The sequence below is a fragment of the Mesocricetus auratus genome, unplaced genomic scaffold, assembly GCF_017639785.1.
Source record: "Mesocricetus auratus isolate SY011 unplaced genomic scaffold, BCM_Maur_2.0 Super-Scaffold_15014, whole genome shotgun sequence".
NCBI lineage: Eukaryota > Metazoa > Chordata > Mammalia > Rodentia > Cricetidae > Mesocricetus > Mesocricetus auratus.
In genome coordinates this window covers 60,317,401-60,339,240 of record NW_024429186.1, presented here as the reverse complement: position 1 = coordinate 60,339,240, position 21,840 = coordinate 60,317,401, and the positions used below count along the sequence as shown (strand labels likewise).

General features: G+C 38.7%; 1 protein-coding gene across 12 annotated transcripts in view; it reads right to left on the bottom strand.

The window, feature by feature from the left end:
* Ralgapa1 (Ral GTPase activating protein catalytic subunit alpha 1) overlaps positions 1–21,840 on the bottom strand; it is a 202,448-nt gene that overhangs the window by 160,086 nt on the left and 20,522 nt on the right. For all 12 annotated transcript variants that reach the window (XR_005876329.1, XM_040743064.1, XM_040743065.1 and 9 more), the window contains exons 2-7: positions 11,561–11,671; positions 10,927–10,976; positions 6,945–7,002; positions 4,641–4,684; positions 3,832–4,009; positions 327–442 (exon numbers count right to left, since the gene is read on the bottom strand). Coding sequence is in view for 11 of the 12 variants with exons in the window: in XM_040743064.1 (XP_040598998.1) it covers positions 327–442; positions 3,832–4,009; positions 4,641–4,684; positions 6,945–7,002; positions 10,927–10,976; positions 11,561–11,671 (557 nt within the window). In the remaining variant the exon portion in view is untranslated. The remainder of the gene's footprint in view (positions 1–326; positions 443–3,831; positions 4,010–4,640; positions 4,685–6,944; positions 7,003–10,926; positions 10,977–11,560; positions 11,672–21,840) is intronic.

Below are 21,840 nucleotides of genomic sequence, written 5' to 3'. Positions count from 1 at the left end.
TCGAAAATAAGTCTGAGAGGTTCATATAACGAGGTTATACACATCTAGAATCTATTCACAATAGGGTGGTGATACACACCTAAAAACCCAGCACGTAAGAGGCAGAGGCAGGCAGATCCCTATGTGTGCCAGGTCAGCCAGAGCTACATAGCAAGTTCCAGTTTGACTAGGAATACATCGTCTCAAAACATGAATGAAAGGCTCTACTTCATGAGGCTGGGAAGATGGCTCAGGAGGTAAATAAAGTGCCTTTGTGTAAGCATGAGGACCTAAAATGGATCCTAGGTACCCAAGTAAACACATGCAGTGGAAAGATAGTAACATACCTGAATTACTATGTATTTTAAAAGTGCTTCAAGAAAATAGCTTGTGAGGTCTTCTTGTCCTTTATCTCCTGACTGCGGGGGGACAAGAGGGGTGACTTCCTCTATAGTTACTTGAGCTATCCAAAGACAAGAGAATTGTATAGTCATAAGACAAACTCCATTATACAAAAATATGACCAAATAAAATTTAGCAACACAAATAGGCAAAGAAAACTGCTTTCAATCTTTTTTAAATTACATGTTGAAATTAATCTGAAGATAATCATGACAGTCCACAATTACTGTGAACTTGACAACTGGCTTTTTTATGGGTTCTTGATTGAGAGAAAACGGAATAGGCATGAGCAGGTGCTGCAGGGACTGAGGGCACATGAACCTCACTAGAGAAGAGTCACATTGGGAGAGTCCAGTACAAAATGCCACAATATGATAAGAAACAGTCCTGCAAGGTGCTTATTCATCCATTACATCAGAAATCTGTGTTTTACTTTTCAGATATTAATTCACTATGATGAATGCTGATGCAAAAAAAAAAAAAATCAACCCAGTTAGCTAAATGGTCTCAAATTTCCTAAACAGAACCATCAGTAACTGAGTTTACTGCCCAAGTTAGACAACAAGATATTTTTCAATTCTAAAATAATACACAGTATGTTATTTCAAATACTCATTTTAAAAACCTAATATTTAAAAGCACAGCCTTTTATCATTTGCACCCTGTGCTCATAGAGAAGTACCAGTGCTACTTTGCAAAGCTATAACCCCCATTTAAGAGCCAAGGGCTTCTCAGTAGCTATAAAGGAGTGTACAGGTGGTTCATGTTTTCTATGTCCTATAAAGCAAACAGAAAAGCTTCTATTCTTGAGGCCGCAGACAGGATTTAGCACTTAAGAGTATGTTCTGCTCTTGTTTACCCCAGAGTCAGTTTACCCACATCAGGTGGCTCACAAACCACCAGAAACTCCAATTCTAGGAGATCTGAGCCTTATGTTGGCCTCTGTGGAAACATGCATGCATGTGGTACATAGACAAGTTAGCGCGCGCGCGCGTGCGCGCACACACACACACACACACACACACACACACACACACACACACAATTAAAGGAAAGCTTAAACTTTGTTCTCAGAAAGAGAATGTAAAAGAGTTGGTCAAAATGCATTTGAAACTAATAAAGAAAAAAGAAAGCTAGCTTTAAAAATAGAGACAAAAGGAAACCTTACAGATGGGATGGATGGCAGTGATCCAAAAGAAAAAGTGAATACTCCAGAATGACATGTATGTAAATAAGCAGATGTACGAGGTTTGCTTCAGCTGGTATATTTATAGATTTTATGCAAGCTTGTTTTTGTTTCTAAAATTTTATACTACAAGTATAGTCTGATTTGCTATAAAAATCTATAATTTATAGAAATATCTAATATAATAATATGAAACATCTAATATACAAGTACGGACTGAACTGTGTACCCCCAAGATTCATTTGCTGGAACATGAATCCTCAATGTGACTGTATCTAAACAGAGAGCATGTGAGGTTATAATGAGGTTATTAGGGTTCAGCCCTAAATGTATATGAGAGAGAAGAAACATCAGAGTTTTCTCGGGGTGCATAAGCACAAGCATGCAGACGCACTACTGGAAAAGCCCTGTGGGCACACAATGAGAAGGGGCTGTTTGCAAGCTGAGAAAAGCTCACCAGAAACTGGACCTGTCACCATCTACTTGTGAACTCTACCTCTAGGAAATACATGTCTGCCAAAGCCACTTAATCTGTGCCTTACTACTAAAAGAAGAAAATACTTAACAAAAAGAAAAAATTACTTTGGTATTTAAACAGAATAATACAAAGAGAACACTAAAAAGTAAAAAATAACGTTAGAAAATTTTAGGGCTAAAAAGGACAAAGAATGACTAGTGAAAAACAAAACAGAAGTTAAATAACATTTCTAAAATTATAGATTAAATTTAAAATTAAAATGAAACTTTAAATATAGAATTTTTATATGCAGCATTTTATAGTTACCGCACAAAGAAAAACACACTTCTATTTCTTTGTATAACAAAACTAATTCCAACATACAAAGTGATACACAAGAAATAGAATTATAAATTAAAACCAGGAATAGTCCAATATCTCCTAGCAAAAGGATCTTGTGTTTAAGGTCATCTTTTACTACATAGTGAATTTAAGACCAGTCTGAGGTATACCAGACTCTTTCATTTAAAAAAACCACATAACAAAACATGATGTGAAGTGGTCTATATTAACCTTAATATGATTCAGATGCTCTGATATCTGGGACTTGGCTACCAGAGATAATGTCCTTACCAGGGCTGGCCAATTCCTAGTAATGGACTAACCTGCTAATAATAGCTCTCATATACAACCCACTCTGTCTGAAGTCCACATCTAAAGTCATCTATACTCTGAGTCAAAGGTACTATGTTCCTGTCTTGATCACTTCAGGGCCAAGGACTAGACAACTAGAGACTACCTTTTTGTACTAGAACTCACTGAAGTCATTACTGACACTAGCTGATTTTTACTTACCTTCACTGACTTGCCATTTCCTTCCCATGAAACCACAATGAAAGATCCTGCCTACAATAACCTATGAACGTCTGCTCCCCCTGTCTTCTGACTAAACCCTGATCTCTCACACAGAGAGCTTCACACACACATTGTCTACCCAGGCCTGTGGCATGGGGTGTACATCCTCTGGAAACTAAGTGACAAATCACTTTTCCAACAGCTATCTTAATGTGCAGACCTCACTAAGCTAGAGTAATACTAAAACCTACCTTTGTAAACACTGCCTCAGAATACCATGTGATAACTGTATAGACATTTGACATTAAAAACAAACAAAAGGGGGGTGGAGAAATGGCTCAGTGGTTAAGAACACTAACTGGTCTTCATAAAGTCCTAAGTTTAGTTTCCAGAAACCATATGATGGTTCACAACTTGGTGCCCTCTTCTGACCTGAAGGCATATACATGCAGATAGAACACTGTATACATAATAAATAGATCTTCAAAAAAAGGAGAAAATATGTTTAATAAAGTTAAAAAAAACAACTATACATAAAGCTGCAGAGATATTCAGCAAAGTGCCTACTAAATAAATATGAGGACCTGATATCAGATCACCAGCATCCACATTAAAAAAAGATTGATATGGCCTGTAACCCCAGAGCTATGGGGCAAAAACAAGTAGCTTGCAGGGGTGGAGGGGCTGCTTGCTATCTAGTCCAGTTGGAATGTGAATTTCAGACTCAGTAAGGGACTCGGCCTCAAAAAAACCAATAATATGGAGAAGCAGCTGAGGAAGATTATCCACCTGTCAATGTCTGGCCTCCACATGGCCAGCATGAGCAAGCACACTTGCACACACCTATGTATACTATATACACACTTGTGCACACACAAAAATGCATATAAACAAACACATTTCTTAAAAGAAACTACAGAAAACATACTGATAGATAACATATCAATCTTACTTTCTTGAAGGTTGAGTGGAGGATTAATAAGATTATCTAAAGTTCGAGGTCCATAGTCAGATTGTGGTGCTGAAAATCCAGGGATCAAGCATGAAAACATCCAGAGCTGTTCTTTGCTGCAGTTATCCTGAAGCGCTTGCAACCATAACAAGAAGAGACGAACACCTTCCCGTCTGATCTAAAATAAAATGAAATGAAATACAGTATTCTTAATGGACGTGCTTTCTTGCTCCTTACGACACAGTTCAGTAGGATGATATTTTGTTGAAGAAAGAGAAACACAAGATGGAGAGTGAAGTCAGATACACCCAGGACATCTACACAACTCCCACTATTTTGAAATCTAAATTCATAGATTTGTAAGAATAAACTTGGGTTAAGGATATTTCTCAGTGGGAGCATAAGCAAGGCCCTGGGTTCAATCCACAGCACTTGGGAGGAAAAGCAGCCATGTTTGATGGAATCCTAAGAATAAACTACCATATGTAGTAATTTTCTTTTTTAAAATTAATTTTATTTAAATTAAAAAACAATCTGGTGTTGTGTGTTGATTTGTTTCTAGAGAGGGTCTCAGAGCAGACCAGGCTGGCCTCACTCAAACTTGCTGTATAGTTGGAGATGACCTTGAACTCCTGGTGCTTCCACCTCTCCAGCACTGGGATTCAAGGAGGGCGTCTTCACACCCACTTTATGCAGTGCTGGGAACCAACCCAGGGTCCTGTGCATGTTCAGCAAACACTCTGAGCCACCACAGCCCTTTACACAGCTTTTTTTTTAAGTCATAGAAAATAAATATAATTATATTATACCTTTAAGGAGTTTCCTGTGTGAAGCAGTTTCTTTAAAATCAACCCTGAAAAGAAAAGCATGATTTTTTATATTTTTAAATATCCCTATCTTCTTATCTATTTATAAATGTCAGAGTTCTCGGTCAGACTTGGAAACACTTTTTAACAAGTCCTTGGCAATCTCAAATTGTTTTTGGTGACTTTGGTAACCCTTTGATCAAAACTGAGGTCAGAGGGCATATAAAAAAGTCACCTCTCAACACAGTTAAACATGATTTACTTTACTCACAAAATTTGGTCCCAAAATTATGATTAACACAACAATCTATTACATCTCTTATTTACACTGAAAATATAAAGAAAATATTTACCACTAGTATAAAAAACTATTGTAAGATTTTAATTAACCAAAAGAACAATCATTAATTAATCCTATTTCCTAATAATTGTTTTCATTACTATCATTCAGAAGTGCATCATTCTCTGTGAAAAAAATCTAATGCAATATTATGTTTGTTATGATTTAAACATTTGTCTTTGTTTTACTTAACCATACAATGGCACATTGAAGCTTAAATCATTTTCTTCCTTTCTTCTCTAGAGGAAGACATTATATACATTTTAGAATTATTACTTACAAAAAATTTTGTTTGAGACAGGGTTTCACTGTTTAGCTCTGGCCATCCAAGAACTCACTTTGTAGACCAGGCTGGCCTCAAACTCACAGAGATCCACCTGCTTCTGCCTCCTGAGTGCTGGGATTAAAGTCTTATGCTGCCACTACCACCCGGCAGCATTGACTGTTTAAAACCTTATATAAAGAGTACTATATACAGCAATTCATTTATAAGTTATTGATTTCATATCTAATATTAGCTTCTCTAATTTATCTACACTGTTCTATGCAGCTCTAGATAATTGATTTTTAACTACTTTAATACTTCATTATACAAATATACCAAAAACGTATCTTCTTTATATGAAAGCAATTGACTTACTTCCAAATTTTGCCACTATCAATTATTCATGATTGCCTGTTGTACATATGACTTTTCTTAGGATATATAAATTGCAATGAATCACTCACCTTCAGCTTTACCAAATATTAAGAAATTTTAAAATATTATAATTAATACTAAACAGTGTGTAACAGTGCTCTGATAAGTGACAGTAGCATGATCCAATGACAAACTCTAAAATGTGATAATCTAATTAGTGTTAAATTTTAATGTTTCCACTTGATGTTTTCTAGTGACAATGAATGTCTTTTTGTTTGTGCATTCAAATTTTATTCAATTGTTTATCATGTTTTTAAAATTACTTTTGTAATTTAAAGATCTGTATTATTTTTATTTACACATATGTGCTTGTGTCTGTGTGAGTGAATGCCATGTGTGCAGGTGATGTTGGCAGCCAGAAGAGGACAGTAGATTCCCTTGGAGTTGGAGTCACAGGCTGCTGTGAGCTGCTTCTGTAGGTGCTGGGACTTGAACTCAGGTTCTCTAGAAGAGCAGCATATTCTCTCATTCACTGATGGACTCTGCAACCTCCTCAACTTGTCTGTTCTGCCTTGGTTTTGTGTGTGTTTATAGGAAATTGAACCCAGGGACTCACATGTAAACCATGAGATCTACCACTGAAGGACCACTTCATCTAAATTTTAGTCTTAGGTTCCCAATCTGCCCTTGTATTTTCCTCTCTATAGTACTGAGCATCAAATCTAGAATCTTATACGTTCTAACCAAGTCTAACCAAGCACTCCACCACTGAAATATATACCCAGCTCATTTTTCACGCTTTCATTTTTAGATGGGGTTTTGCTTGCCCAAGTAGGTCCCGAATTTATGATCCTCAGGCCTTGGCATCCTAAGTAGCTGAGATTAGAGACCTGTGGAATTACAGCCAACTTGCTCCTAAATTCATGTATGTACATGTACACATGCATATGTGTGTGGAAGTGGAAGCCATTGGCTAATATTGGTGCTTTCCACCTTATGTTTTGAGATAGGGTCTCTCATTGAACTTGGAATCTGTGTTTTTAGCTAGACTGGTAGGTCAGAGAAGCTCGTATCTGTCTTCAACCCTCACCCCACCATGGTTTTGGGGTTACTGGTATGAATGTGACCACCCTCAGCTTTTTAGATCTAGGTGCTGGGGATCAGTACTCAGGGTGTAGTTTGCCCAGCAAGCACTTTCTCTACTGAGTCATCTCTCTAGCCTCTTAAACTCTGTTTTCAGTAAAACCAACCATGAACTCATTAAAAATAACTGATAAACCATTGTATAATTTATTTCAGATGTGAAATACATATTTATATTACTTACCAATACTATGAAATTGCCATCGCTGATGAATTCTTTCTGGAAGAAGTTGTAAAATTTTCTAAAAAATCAATATAAGCAAAATAATGAGTGAAATCAAATAATGAGCCAATAAGTTGTAAAGTGTGAGATTTAGAGAGCCACATTAAGAGTTTCTCAAGTTAAAAAGTGTACCAAATTCAAACTAGTAAAATATTTGAACTTTCCCACCCAGAAAGTAATAAGCAATATTAAAGAAATTTTGGAAAAGAAAAATTAATAGTGAGACATGCTGTGGAATGATCCTTCTGTATGCTGTGAAAATGTGCTGCTCTCATTGCTAATAAAAAGCAGATTTGTCAATAGATAGGCAAGATTTTGGGGGCAGAGAGAATGCTGGGAAGAAGGGTGTAGTCTGAGAAGTCCCAAGTCAGACTTGGAAGAAGCAACATGGGAAGTTCATAGATGAAATAAGCAAGCCTCAGAGCAGCACCCAGACTAATAAAAATTAAAAATTAATTTAAATTATAAAAGCTAGTTAGTAACAAGCCTAAGCTATGGCCAAGCATGGGTAATTAGTATTAAGTCTCTATATGATTATTTGGAGAGCTGCTGCCGGGACACGGCAGAAACTCAGCCTACAAATGGTGTCCAAACGTCTGGCACCTATCACATAAGACCTGAGAAAGCTTAAAAAAGGTTCTAAACACACAAAAACAGTCAAACATGATGTCCTAGTCTCATGTATCTCATGCCAACTGTGGTACAGAGACAGGTCTCATAGCCGCAGCCTGTAGGCTTGAGCCACCAGCATGAGCTCCACCAACACAACAACATGAACTACGTCACATGGCAGGTTTAGGTTTTGTTTATGCAGACAGAAAAGATTACAGATACATGGTAAAGACAGATCCAGACAGAAAAAAAACTCCAAACAGGTTACAGTGTGTTAAAAAATGTACACAGACGGAGAGAAAGAAGAGAAAAAGCATATACAGTTATAGATTAAAATAGTTTAAATGTAATAAAGTCCTTTAAAAGGAGTTTTATATACATATTTGCACCACTTAAAGATGGGAAATACACAGAGAGTCTGGATCCTGCATGTTATTATGCTGCCTTTAAATTTTTTGACAACTAATAAAGGGACAGTAGCTGCTAAGAGACATTTGACTATGAAAACAGCTAGGTTAAACCAACCTGTATATTTTAGAAATATCTTGACTTCAAAATGGAAGCCAAAGGGTTGTTGTTTGGGGGAGAGGTTATGCTTTTATCTCTACAGGAAACTAGAGGCTGTGGAGTCATTCCAGGATTCATCAGGGAAAACACCCTGAAAATCTTGGCTACAGACATAAAGAAATAAACCTAGAAGAACTACAAGACACGTGATATATATTTTACCTGCTCAAATATAAAACAAAAAATCATCTTTGGCTAACTTGTGTACAATACACAGTCTTTATATTAATACAGATATATACGTTACCTTTAAAAGTTTATGTACACTCTATACTTGTACTAATACAGATACAAATGTTACCTTTAAAAGTTTATGTATTTTCAGAATAAGGGGACCAGACACCAATAAAAATGGATGGCCCAGGTGATCCAGCATCCAGAACAGCTTCAAGGCTGCTGGCTGAGATGGTCCAGTCTTACAGAATTCTTAAGCTAAGACTTAACAAATTATTCTGACTTTATCAAAGTTCTCCCAAAGATACACCCACAGACAACAGGGAGTGTCTAGAGAATGGTGCCCACATTCCATAGAGACGAGTATGGGTCTGTTTTGTTATTCACTGGTTTATAAATGTTTGTTACTGTTTAGGCAGGTTGGTTACAAGTTGCTATTATCATAGTAAAAAAAAATGCTATACAGAAGAGTTAAATTCAAAGATCTCCTTCTAAAGGAAAAAGGGGAGATATGAAATAGGAATGATAGGAGAAAGGGTAGATTACTGATTCTACTTTAATTCAAAAACTATTAATCTTCAAATATTTTACACTGTTATAGATTTGGGTATATTGATACAAATTTGAAGTTAATTTTGTTTTTTTATTTTTTGAGTTTTTCAAGACAGGGTTTCTCTGTGTAGCTTTGTAGACCAGGCTCGTCTCAAACTCAGAGATCCGCCTGCTTCTGACTCCCAAGTGCTACAATTAAAGGCTTGCCGAACTACAGCCCAGCTAAAGTTAATTTTGTTACACTGTATGTTTCTACTCTTGTTTGGGTAAGTGTGTTTATGCAGCTCATTTAAAAATGTATGTATTATTAAGAAATACAGATTAATAGTCATCTATAATAGTCACTCTTATATAGTCACATTAGGTATTGCTAGTATTTGGAGTTCTGACAGGATACAAACTCAGCTACGGCCACTAAGAGTACCATCTGTGCCTACTCAGTCCATTCCCTTGTAAGGGGCCTGCCCACCTCTCATCCCTCTTCCTTTCTCCTCCTCTCTCTGCTGCTCCTGTTCCCAGAGGCTGGACTCCCCACTCCCCTTTCCCTTCTTACAATCCTTTTCCATTAATAAAAAAACCCTCAGCTTAAACTCTGTCACATGGTGTCTTTCTTTCTCAAGCTGCTTTTTTAAAATTACAACAGGTATGTTTTCAAAGTTAAACAGATATATTTAGATAGATATATGGCCTAAAGTTTTTAATGACAGTGAGACACATCTACTCCTGGCAGCACCAATCTACTTCAGAGAAGATGATGGGCATTGAAGAACCTCCATACAGAGTTTGCCTTCTCTAGAGTAAAATTTAGATATTTGGGCAAAGAAACTGCCCTTGCCTCAATTGCAAAAAACAAAGTGAGTGCCAAACTTTGCCAAGACAAGGATGGTCAGTCCTTCAAAATTCCCTGTGACTCAAAAATGTCTGTTAGATATACTAGGCCCATAAATAAAAGTTGGATACCCAGGACTACAGAAAAATTTTGGTTGACTGTCTAGGCAACCAGATGTCCTTGTTGTTAGGCAATATTACACCCTTCTAGGGTCTTTGAGAGAGTTAAAGACTAAATAATGACACGTAAAGTTTTCCTTAGTTACGATAAATGGTGAATTAGATATAAAACATTAGACTCGAAAAGATAAGACAAATAATAAAATATTTTCTCTAATTTTGCCAAATACAAAATAGATTGGATATTGTAAGTGTAATTCTTACTTGATAACTGTTTTGTTGTATATAATTTTACCATGTTAAAGTTAAAACTTTCCTTTCTTATTTAGACAAAAAGAAGGAAATACTGCAGCATAATCTTTCTGTACACTGTGAAAATGTGTTGCTCTCACTGTTAATAAAAATCTGATTGGCCAATAGCTAGGTAGGATTTTCATGGCAGAGAGAATGCGGAGAAAAAGAAGGGTGGAGTCTGAGGAGTCTCAAGACAGACTCAGAAGCAGAAACATTGGAAGTTCATAGATGAGGTAAATGAGTCTTGAAGAAGCATAATAGATTCATAGAAATGGGTTAATTTATGTTCTAAGAGCTAGTTAGTAACAAGCCTAAGCTATCGACTATTTATAATTAATATTAAGTTTCTGTATGGTTATTTAGGGAGCAGCTGCTGGAAAACATAGAAATTCCACCTACAGAGACTGTCTTGAAAAAAGCAAAAAGTGAAATAAATAAATAATAAGTAAGTAAGTAAATAAATAAATGACAAATGCCCTAGGCATATATAATAACCAAGGTTCTAGAGGTTAAAAAATTCTATGTAAATTTTATAAAAATTAAAATTTTCATTTTGCAAATATGCTATCAAATTAATTTTGTGTTGTCAAAAGCATAAACATAATTTTGTCCCTAAAAATACACTGTACCTCAAAGATACACAAAATCAGTCAGATACATTTTTAAATTACAAATTAAGTTCTACAAAAAGTTGGCAGATTGTGTTTCATTATATATCTAATAAATTAATATACTTCTTCATATGTTCCCAGAATTGTTTTTGAAAAGTTTAAAAGGTATGATTCATAGCACTTACCTCAAAAATAAAAAGTATAGCATCCAATTCCTCTCTCTGAGACTTGTGGCCTGAAATATTTTAATAGAAAAATACTTTAAATATATCATTTTATACTCACTGTTAATAACTACTTAATGATCTTAAATATTTCAATCCCTGGGCTTTTATTCAATGATTCTTTAGGAAAATGCTAAAGTGTGGCCTATTTATTACACAGACAGTATCATAGTCCTTTTCTCTATTCTTCAGCATAATTACTCTAAATTTGGGTTCTAGGTCTGGGGGCTGGGAAACAAAAATTTAGGTTATACTAATATGTAATAACAAGCCATCATCTATGTGGGTTCAAAATGAGCTTTGAACAAGAAAAACACTATTGCTATTGCTATTCAAATATTCCTAGAGCAGAACAAAGAAGGTAAATTGAGAAAACCTGACCAGGAAAATGCAAATGTTCTAAATCTTAACAAAACAATAAGGATAGCCATACAAGTCTGTCAGGTTCCTTTCAAATACATCTGATGACAGTGTTAGAAGGGCATCAAAATAAAACATTACTAAAACTCTAATGCCCAGATACTCTTTTTATGTTAATGCTTATGACTATTAGAAACATAAACACAGGTTAGAATATATGTTAATAATATCTTACCTTTCTGTTTAAGACTAGCTTCAATAGTCACAAAATTTTCAAAAAACACATAGTATATATGTGAAAAATGTTGGTCAAAAAACTGCTTAAGGTCAATAGATTCTGCATTCTCTGAAAAACAACAACAAAAAAAACCGGTTCTTAATAACTATCCCATCAAAGTTAAATAGTGATTAGCAAATATTTAGAGTGCCAAATTTCCTTCAAGGTCAAAGATCTGCACCTGAAATTATCATTTTCAAATACACAGTACAAACATTTATATAACTGTTTCTTCATTTTTGTAATTTTCACCTTTACATAGTTCAGTTTCAGTTTTAAAAAAATTTGGTCAGGCCGGGCGGTGGTGGCGCATGCCTTTAATCCCAGCACTCGGGAGGCAGAGGCAGGTGGATCTCTGTGAGTTCGAAGCTGGGCTGGACCAATAGCCTCCAAATCAATACAGAGAAACCCTGTCTCGAAAAACCAAAAAAAAAAAAAAAAATTTTTGGTCATTTGGTCAGGTTACCATAGTCTTTGATTTTTAAAAGCAACCAATGTCAAAACTGAGTACAGTGGCACATAGTTGTGATCCCAGCTAGTCTGAAGGCTGAAACAGGAGGATCCGGACATCAAGGCTAGCCTAAGGAGCATAGTGAGACCCTGTGAGGACAGACACTACCTCAAAGATCGATGGCCCTTCAATTCCCAGCACCTACATGGTATCTCACAACGACCTATAACTGTAGTCCCACGGGATTGGATGCCCTCTTCTGGTGTGTAGATGTACATGCAGACAAAAACACCCATATACATAAAATGCAAATAAATAAATAAATCTTTAAAATAAGATCTATTTTCAATTCATGGCTTCAGCTTTTCTAATATCTCCTCAAACAAAGAACTATTTGTAAGAAGAATTCATGATAATTCAGTAAATAAATAATCTAACAACAGACTTTGTAAATGAGCATTTGAGGATTATAAAACTCAACATACTGCTCTCAAGAATTTGTCAGCACAGCATACATACAGTTATATGCACAAGAAAAAGTTAGATTGTGAAATTGAAATGAAAAGACCGTTCATGGAGATTCAAAACACAGAATTACTTTCAAAGTTTAATGAACTGTATCTGCTGTCTATGTTCTGAGCAGCTATACTGTACAATCTCCATTATAAAAACTACCTATTACCTGAGTAAAGTATAAGAAAGTAGTCACAGAATAAAAATATATTTATAGAATATGAAAATAAAAAAATTTAGACAACTGTGATGAAGAAAAACATTTTCTTTTTGAATACACTGAAGAACTATGAAATGAGAAGGAAATGTTATAGGTGTATCTAAATTGACTGAAATACTTAAAAGTGCAATGTTCCACGAGAAACAAGAAAATGAGAATAACAAAACAAACCAAAACTCAAAAGCAAACGTGACTCAACCCAAGACTTCCCAACATATTAGGAGCTGAGATATTGTCCCTCAATTTCCTTCCCATCTGGCTATGAACAAAGCCTGGAAGCTGCACACTTGGGTAAGCCTAATAAACAAGTACTGAAACCAGGCAGAGTGAGTGTGCCTGAAATTCCAGTGGAGTTTAAGATGGGAGGATTACAAAGTGGAGGCCAGTTTTAGGGCTATATATTTAGACCTTGGTTAAGCAGGAGAGGTGGACCTATCAAAATTAAGTTTATTTGTTTGGGTTTTTTTTTTAACTTCATTGTAAGATTTATGTTTACCTTAAGTAATTTGTATGCCTGTATATCTGTGTGTTGGTGTGTGCATAAGTGCAGTTGTCCATGGAGGCCAGAAGAGGGCACTGAATTCTTTGGTACTGGAGTGACAGGTAATTATAAGTCATCTGATGTGGGCGCTAGGCACTGAACTCTGGTCTTCTGAAAGAGCAGTACTTGCGGGAGGCAGGAAAAGGGGAGGAAGAGGAAAATGGGGTTGGAAAGGTTAAAAATAATTTAAAAAGAGAAACTCTAAAAAAAAAAGACTAGAACTTGCTCATAACCACTGAGTTACCTCTCCAGCCCCTCTATATTTATTTTTAAAAACACAATAGCAAACAAAAACTCTGATAAAATGCTTGATAGTCAATTCACAAAGTTTACATGGTAGAGGAAAAAACAAGGACAAATAGATAAAATATAAGAAGTCTTCACTTATTTAAAGTCATCCCTCCCAGAGAGACAGCCCAGCATTAAGGGCACATGGTGCAACTGCAGAGGACCCAAGTTCAACTCCTGGTACACACATGGAAGCTTATAACCATCTGTAACTCCAGCTCCAGGAGATTCAATGTCCTCTTCCAGCCTCCACAATAATTAGGCATACTTTAATCCCAGCACTCGGGAGGCAGAGGCAGGCGGATCTCTGTGAGTTCGAGGCCGGACTGGACCAACAGCCTCCAAAACAATACAGAGAAACCCTGTCTCGTAAAACCAAAAAAAAAAAAAAAAAAAAAAAAAATAGGCATACACACAATACACAGACAGACATGCAGGCAAATCATTCATACATTATATAAAATAACTAAAAAAATAGTAAGAAGCACTCTAGAACAATTCAAAAGAAAAAAGAAAGGAAGTACATTAATAGATAAGCTACAGAAAAAAATCAATCAATTCTATATCACAATACCAAAATTTACCTTTTCAAATGCCCCATTGATTTTTCTGCTTCTCTTTTGAAGGCTCTCACTACTTTTGTGCAGTGAGTATTAATCGTGCCTCAGTGGCCAGTAATATTCTACAGTCACTACACGGTCTTCAGGAGCATTGAGCATGTCTTACTTTCTGCAACTAACCGTAACATTTTAATCTACAGGAAGTATTTTGAAAGGTGATGACCTACTCCACCCACCACCACCGGGAAAAAAAAAAGGGAAAAGAAATACTTCTGTTTGAAAGTACTTGTGAACCAGTATTTTCCTAAAGAAACTAAATAAACATTTCACCAGAAATTCAGATTAAGGTTTCTGAATCAAAATACTGAGAGCAGCTTATGTTAGGGAGGGCATGGAGTCAAGGGAACACTCCTCCACTGCTGGTGGAGTGCAAACTTGTACAGCTACTTTGCAAATCTGTATGGTGGTTTCTAAGAAAATTGAGAATCAATCTACCTCAAGATCCAGCGATACCTCTCTTGGGTATATACCCAAAGAATGCTCAATCATATTATAAGGATATTTGCTCAACAACATTCATAGCAACATTACTTATAATAGCCAGAACCTGGAAATAACCTAGATGCCCCTCAATCAAAGAATGGAAAAGGAAAATGAGGACCTCATGAAATTTGCAGGCAAATGGATAGAACTAGAAAAAACCATCCTGAGTGAGGTATCCCAGACTCAGAAAGACAAACACAGTATGTACTCACTCATAAGTGAATATTAGATGTAAAGCAAAGGATAACCAAGCTGCAATCCATAGCTCCACATAGACCACCCTAGAAAGGAGAATTAGATGAGATTTGAGTAAACTGGGGGTTGGAGGAGTGGTAAAGGGGGGGATGGGAGATGAGAACATGAGGGGTGAGTTGGGGAAGGGATGGAGTGGGAGAGCTATGAAAGAGATATCTTTATAAAGAGAGCCACTATGGGGTTAGGGAGAAACCTGGTGCTAAGGTAATTCCCAAGAATCTACAAGAATGACTCCAACTAAGACTCCTAACAACAGTGGAGAGGATACCCAAACTGGCTTACCCCTATAATCAGAATGGTGATACCCCACTATCATCACAGAGCTTTTATCCAGGCAATTGATGGGGCCAGACACAGATCCACAACCAAGCACCAGGTTGAGCTCTGGGAGCTCATGAGCAAGGGAGGTCAAGATCATGATGGGGAAATTTACAGAGACAGCTGAACCAAGCTCGTAGAAACTCATAACTCTAGACCGATAGCTGTGGAGACTCCAGGGAACTAAAATAGGCCTCCCCCATATGTGGGAGACAGTTATGAAGCTTGAACTAGTTGAGGGTTCCCTGGCAGTAGGCCCAAGATACAAACCTAGTGCATGAGCTAGCTTGTTGGAGTCCATTCCTATGGTGGGATGCCATGCTCAGCCTTAATACACGGGAGAGGCACTTGATCCTGACCCAACCTATTGTGCCAGACTTTGTTGACGTCTCATGGGAGCCCTTACCTGTGAGGAGTAGTGAACTGAGGGTGGGCTGAGGGGAAGTGGGGGTGGGCTGGGAGGAGGGATGGGAGGAGGGATGGGAGGGAGGGTTTCTCTGTGTAACAGTCCTAGCTGTCCAGGAACTAGCTCTATAGATCAAGCTGGCCTGAAACTCACAGAGATCCACCTGCCTCTGCCTCCAGAGTGCTGGGATTTAGGATTTCTGGGATTAAAGGCGTGCACACATCACTGCCAGGCTTGCATGTATGCCTACGCCGCCAAAAGAAGGCATTAGATCCCAAAATAGATGGTTGTGAGCCAACATGTAGTTGCTAGGAATTGAACTCAGTACCTCCAAAAGTGCAGCCAGTGCTCTTAACTGCTGAGCCATCTCTCCAGACTCACCAGCTTTCCTTTTAAATCCTGAATACTAAATGTGCCTGTTAGGCCCCAGCCCCCATGGGGTGTCTGTGAGTCACTGGTCAGTCAACAAGTCCATACTGTTTTCCAGTCTAAGTGCATCCTGTGTTCTAATCCTAGTTTCCTGCCCTGGCCTTGACTCTCTGACATCAACATCCAGCAGGAGGAAAACACACTGTCTTCCACCTGGGGTTTTTTCTACTGTGCTGTAAGCCTGTATATAAAGCTGCTCCCTCCTACACGAGAGAGACCTGTTAGCACTTTCAATAAAGTCTGTCACTCACTCACTCACTCACTCACTCACTCACTCTCTCTCTCTCTCTCCTCTCTCACTCTCTTTCTCTCTCTCTCTCCTCTCTCCTCTCTCTCTCTCTCTCTCTCTCTTCCCCCCCGCACCCCCCCCCCGATAAAGGCAGCACGTGCATTCTCTTAGTACAAACAGCTGGAGTCTTGTCTTTCTTCTCCTGATACCTTGGACTTGCGCCGCAGTGCCCCTGAAAGTTTACTAAATTAACCTGGCTGAAAATCAAAACTTCGGCCTTTTTCCTTGTTGGCCATTTGAAGGCAAGATGAGTTACCAGAGGCTTTACAGGAGTTTCCCAGGGAAGGTCATCCAGGGTTCTTGATCTTGCCACATCTGCTCTAAATACCATGGTTTGACCAGGAAATACGGGCTGAACATGTTCCATCAGTGTTTCTGCCAGTATCCAAACGACATAGTTGGACTAAATAACCTTGAATGGATTACTCAAGACAGTCTACCCAGTGAAACCGGTCATGCTGGTCTTTACATAGAGAATTTTTTTTAATGTGAAGAACTTCAAAAAAATTAAAAATTAGACTCTGGAGGGTGAAAGACACCCAAGGGGCAGCCTGAGTCCTCATGACCTGGCCTGCCTGAAGGCATCCACATGCCCACCCAGCACCTTGGATGTCAATATGATGAGCAAGTATATATATGGTGGTGAAATGAGAGAGAGAGAGAGAGAGAGAGAGAGAGAGAGAGAGAGAGAGAGAGAGAGAGAGAGAGAGAGAAGGCAGAATGGTTCCTGTGCAGCGGAAGAGGCAGTGCTGAAGAAGCAAGGGCTCAGAGGAATGGGCTGATGTTGGTGGCCTTCTTGCCCGCATGGGCCTGGGTTACTGCTAGGGCCCCCTCTCCTGCTGCACTGTCTACCAAGGGGCAGTTCTCTCATGATGGGCAGCGCCAGCCCTCATGCCGCAGTGTCCAACAAGGGGCAGGGTCAACTATCCTAAAGCCAGCGAGGGGTGGTGCTGGCTCAGGACGCCCTCAGATTTCAGCATGCAGGCTACTATGACTCCCTATGGTAACACAGGCCATGGACATCATCACAGACCCCAGCTGCAGCAGGAATACAGACCCAGGCAGGCCCAGCTAGCACCATGGCCTGATGGCAGAACAGGCCACTCAGATCAGTATGGTCCTGGCAGCAACAAGGTCCTCAGACACCAACATGGTCTTGAATGACTGTCCAGAACTCAGGCATCTGCACAACCCCTAGTGGCAATAGGAGCCATGGACATTAACACAGACCCTGGCTGTGGTAGAACCACAAACCTCTCATGGCTCTCAGCTGCAACCCAGGGTCTGTGTGACACACTGCAGCTCTTGATACCACTAGGACCAATGAAGAAGTGTTGGAAAGATAGGGGAGCAAGGTGGCTTTTTATCTGCTTGTTTAATTTTGTAGGGGTTCTTTTTTTTTTTTTTTTTTGGTTTTCCAGACAGGGTTTCTCTGGGGCTTTGGAGGCTGTCCTGGAACTAGCTCTTGTAGACCACACTAGTCTCGAACTCACAGAGATCCACCTGCCTCTGCCTCCCGAGTGCTGGGATTAAAGGCGTGCACCACCAATGCCTGGTCCTTGTTGGGGTTCTTTTTGGGGGTATGCTGCAGGGGTAAGGGGCAGATATGGAGGGACTGGGAGGTGAGCAGGGTTGGGCTTCATGATGTGAAAGTCCCAAAGAGTCAATAAAGAATTGTTAAAAAATTCAACAATTCAGCAATTATCCTTCATCTACTAAATAGTAACTACCATTTAAAACAACCTTTCCTTGAATGGTAGTATAATTTATTAGCCTAGAAGATGTAACATAAATAGTCTGCTTCTAATAATAAAGTAGTAAACATTGCAAATTATTTCATTAAGACAATAATAATAAGGATGGACACAACATATGGTGGCTTATCCACAAACCACTCTTTCAAGAAAGATACTGTAATGGTAGACAAAGGCTTAGAGAGATGGCTCAGTGGTTAAAAGCACTTGCTACTTTGTTAGAGAACCAGAGTTTGGGTGCTGGGATGGCTAATCTTAATTATCAATTTGATTATAATAAAATGGAAGCAGCTGGCACATGTATGAGGACTTTCTAGATTACATCATTTGAGTTGGGAAGACACACTAACTCTTGGCCACACCTGCTGGTGGCAGCCGCACAAAGCACATGGAGTAAGAAAGCTCTGCTCTCTGCCTGCGTGCCCTCGCTCTCCCTGGAGACTTCATCTATCCTGTTGCTGAGGCGTTCCTTCACTCGTGTCAGAACCTACTTCTTCAGGATTCCACACAGACTGAGACAGGCAGCTCTCTAGGAATCCTCTGGGGGATCGGAACTCCTGAGACACCCAGTCTGGTAAAGTAAACAACAAGCGGATCCTTAGCCTTTCTGTTGGTAGACATCCACTTGTGGACTACTCAGACCACAGCCTGTAAGCCACTCTAATAAGAGCCATTCCTTCTAGCAGTTCTGCTCCTCTAGAGAACCCTAACTAAGACAGTTGCCAGCACTAATGTTGGGTAGCTCACAACCACCTGTAACTCTAGCTAGCACCAAAGGACTCAACACCCTCTTCTGGCTCTGAGGGCACCAACACACATGTACACATACACTCTTTAAAATCAAATGAAGCCAGGCATAGTGGCACCCAGCATTTGGGAGGTAGAGGCAGATGTGAGTTCAAGGCTAACTTAGTTTACATGGCAAGTTCAAGTCAGTGAAACTTTATCACAAGCACAAAGGCAAATATCCAGCTGGGGGTGCAATTCAGTTGGTAGAAACATTGTCTACTATACACAAAGCTGGAGGATCAGGAGTTCAAGGTCATCCATGACTACAGAGAGAATTCAGGCCATTCATCAGCTCTGTCTTTAGAAAAAAAAAATCAATCTACAAAGTATTTCCTAAAATCCATGTACACATACATAATCTAGAAATGATTAAAAGGATAAAATAAAAAATACAGTCTAGATCCTAACCTAGACAATTACACTGAGTCATCAATTAAAGGCAAAGACAAGAATTACAAATTAAAGAAGGCTAATGGAAAGTAAGGTAGAAAAGACTAATTATTAGATACAGATTTATTATTTATTTGGTGATTTACTTAAAGCATGGCTTGTGCTGTCTACTAAGCTTCCCTTGCTACCAGGAACAGAATGACCTGGAGAAATAGCTGAAACAATGGCCGTTGCCCTCCACAACCAGCTGACTGCCAGGTACACTTCTGTACACTCCTGTGTGCTTGCCCCCATCACCTGTGGTTTTAGAGTATAAAAGGAAATACAAACTAGACCCAGCATCGATGCCTTTCAGGGGTCCTGCCTCCAGGCCAATGGCAGAATCTCTCCTCTTCCACTCTCACTGGTGTCTGGGGACTTATCCCAGAAGGATGCCCACAACACATCTTATAGAAGTTGTTTTGTTTTGTAACCAGAAAGCTTTCAGTTTTGTACAACTATTTCAAAATATAAAAAAGCAAAAGCAAAGAATTCTAAGGAAAAAAATTACACTAAATAGTGTGGTGGGTTTTCAATTCTTGTGTCTAAATTATGCAAAAGCTAAGGTTCTAGTCCAATTTGAGACCAAACAGGGGACAGACTTGTAAATATACAGCAAACTGTGACAACACAAATAGTCCTTTCACACTTATACTCTAAATCCAACAGTTAGGCAATATTCATGCAAAAGATATTTAGGGGCTGGAGAGATGGCTCAGAGGTTAAGAGCACTTACTGCTCTTCCAGAGGTCCTGAGTTCAATTCCCAGCAACCACATGGTGGCTCACAACCATCTACAATTCAATCTGGTGTCCTCTTCTGGCATGTAGGCAGAACACTGTATATGTAATAAATAAATAAATCTTTTAAAAAAATCTAAGTAAAACACAAGCTAGATAAAGCACCAAAAAGATAGCATAGACATTAAGAGTACATATTAGCTGGGCAGTGGTGGCGCACGCCTTTAATCCCAGCACTCGGGAGGCAAAGGCAGGAGGATCTCTGTGAGTTCGAGGCTGGGCTGGACCGATAGCCTCCGACAATACAGAGAAACCCTGTCTCGTAAAAACCAAAAAAAAAAAAAAAAAAAGAGTACATATTAGTCTTGCAGAGGACCCAGGTTTGATTCCTAGCACCCACATGGCAGCTCACAACCATCTGTAACTTCAGTTCCAGGAGATGGTACACATATATACAGAAAGACAGTCATATGCATAAGATAAAAATTTTTAAATCTTTAAAATAAATAATTTAGGACAGAAAATGGCAGGCTACACTCTGACACAAATGTACAGTCTCCAGGGAATTATCTGAGCAAAACTGATAAAAAGTCAGGAGAAAAGCAACAGAAACTCTATAACCAGCAGAAACAAAGCCATACCCAGAGCAGCAATAACAGGGAAGCTGGGGAAATTCCTCTTCCTTTAGCACTGGGGTGATTAGCAATGGCAACCAAAAGAACAGAAGCAAGATGCCATTTCAAAGGAGTTCTGCAGCTGGAACCCTCTAAATCACGTTCTAGGAAAACCAATAGCCCTGAACTATATGCTGAAACCTGGCAAAGAGAACACTGTGAGAAGGAAGAAAAGAAATCTCAAATCAGAGCTGAACAGCATTCAGTGAGCTGAAAACCTGTGGGAACCAAAGCTATATTGGAATGTTCAGACTCCAAGCAGCCTGCAGGACATTGGCAAGAGCTAGCTGTACAGGATCAGGGCAAACATTTAACTACTGGAACCCTGAAGGAATTCAGAGGTATGTGACCAGATCTGAGAATCTACTACCTACTAAGTGCTGTCCTTAGTCACAGAGAGAATGTACTCCAAAGCCCAAAATAAGACTCAGCAGGGTAATAGGACTGCCCATTGCAGACTCCCTCCCAGCAGCAGAGAAGAATTTTAAGAGTTCAGACAAGAGTCAACAATCGGGCCCAGTCGGTTCTTACATGCTCTATCTCCACTCAGCTCTCTCTTCTTCTGTATCTATCCTCTCTGTGTTTAGTTCTCGATGATGATGATAATGACTATGACTACAAACAAATAAGAAACCTCCAAAACATTATTAGGATAAATGAAGAACAAATCTTAAGAATTCATAATGTGAAGACAGCACCCCCAAATATAGATTCAATGCAATCCCTACTCAAATTCACAATACTCATTTACTAAAATTGACAAGTTGATTCTGTAATTTGTAAGAAAACACAAAGATTCTAAAATACTGATAACAAATCTTAAGAACAAAAAATGCATAGGAGCTAACAGTAATCAAAACTGGTTCTGAGTAAAGGAAAGACATACAGATTAATGAACCAGAAACAAACCCTTAAACTGGTCAGTCATCTTTGACAAGGATACCAAACCAACTCAACGGGAAAAATAATTAATTAAAAACAACGGTGCTTAAACAACTGGAAGTACATAAGCAACAAAATGAAGTATAACTCCTTCATC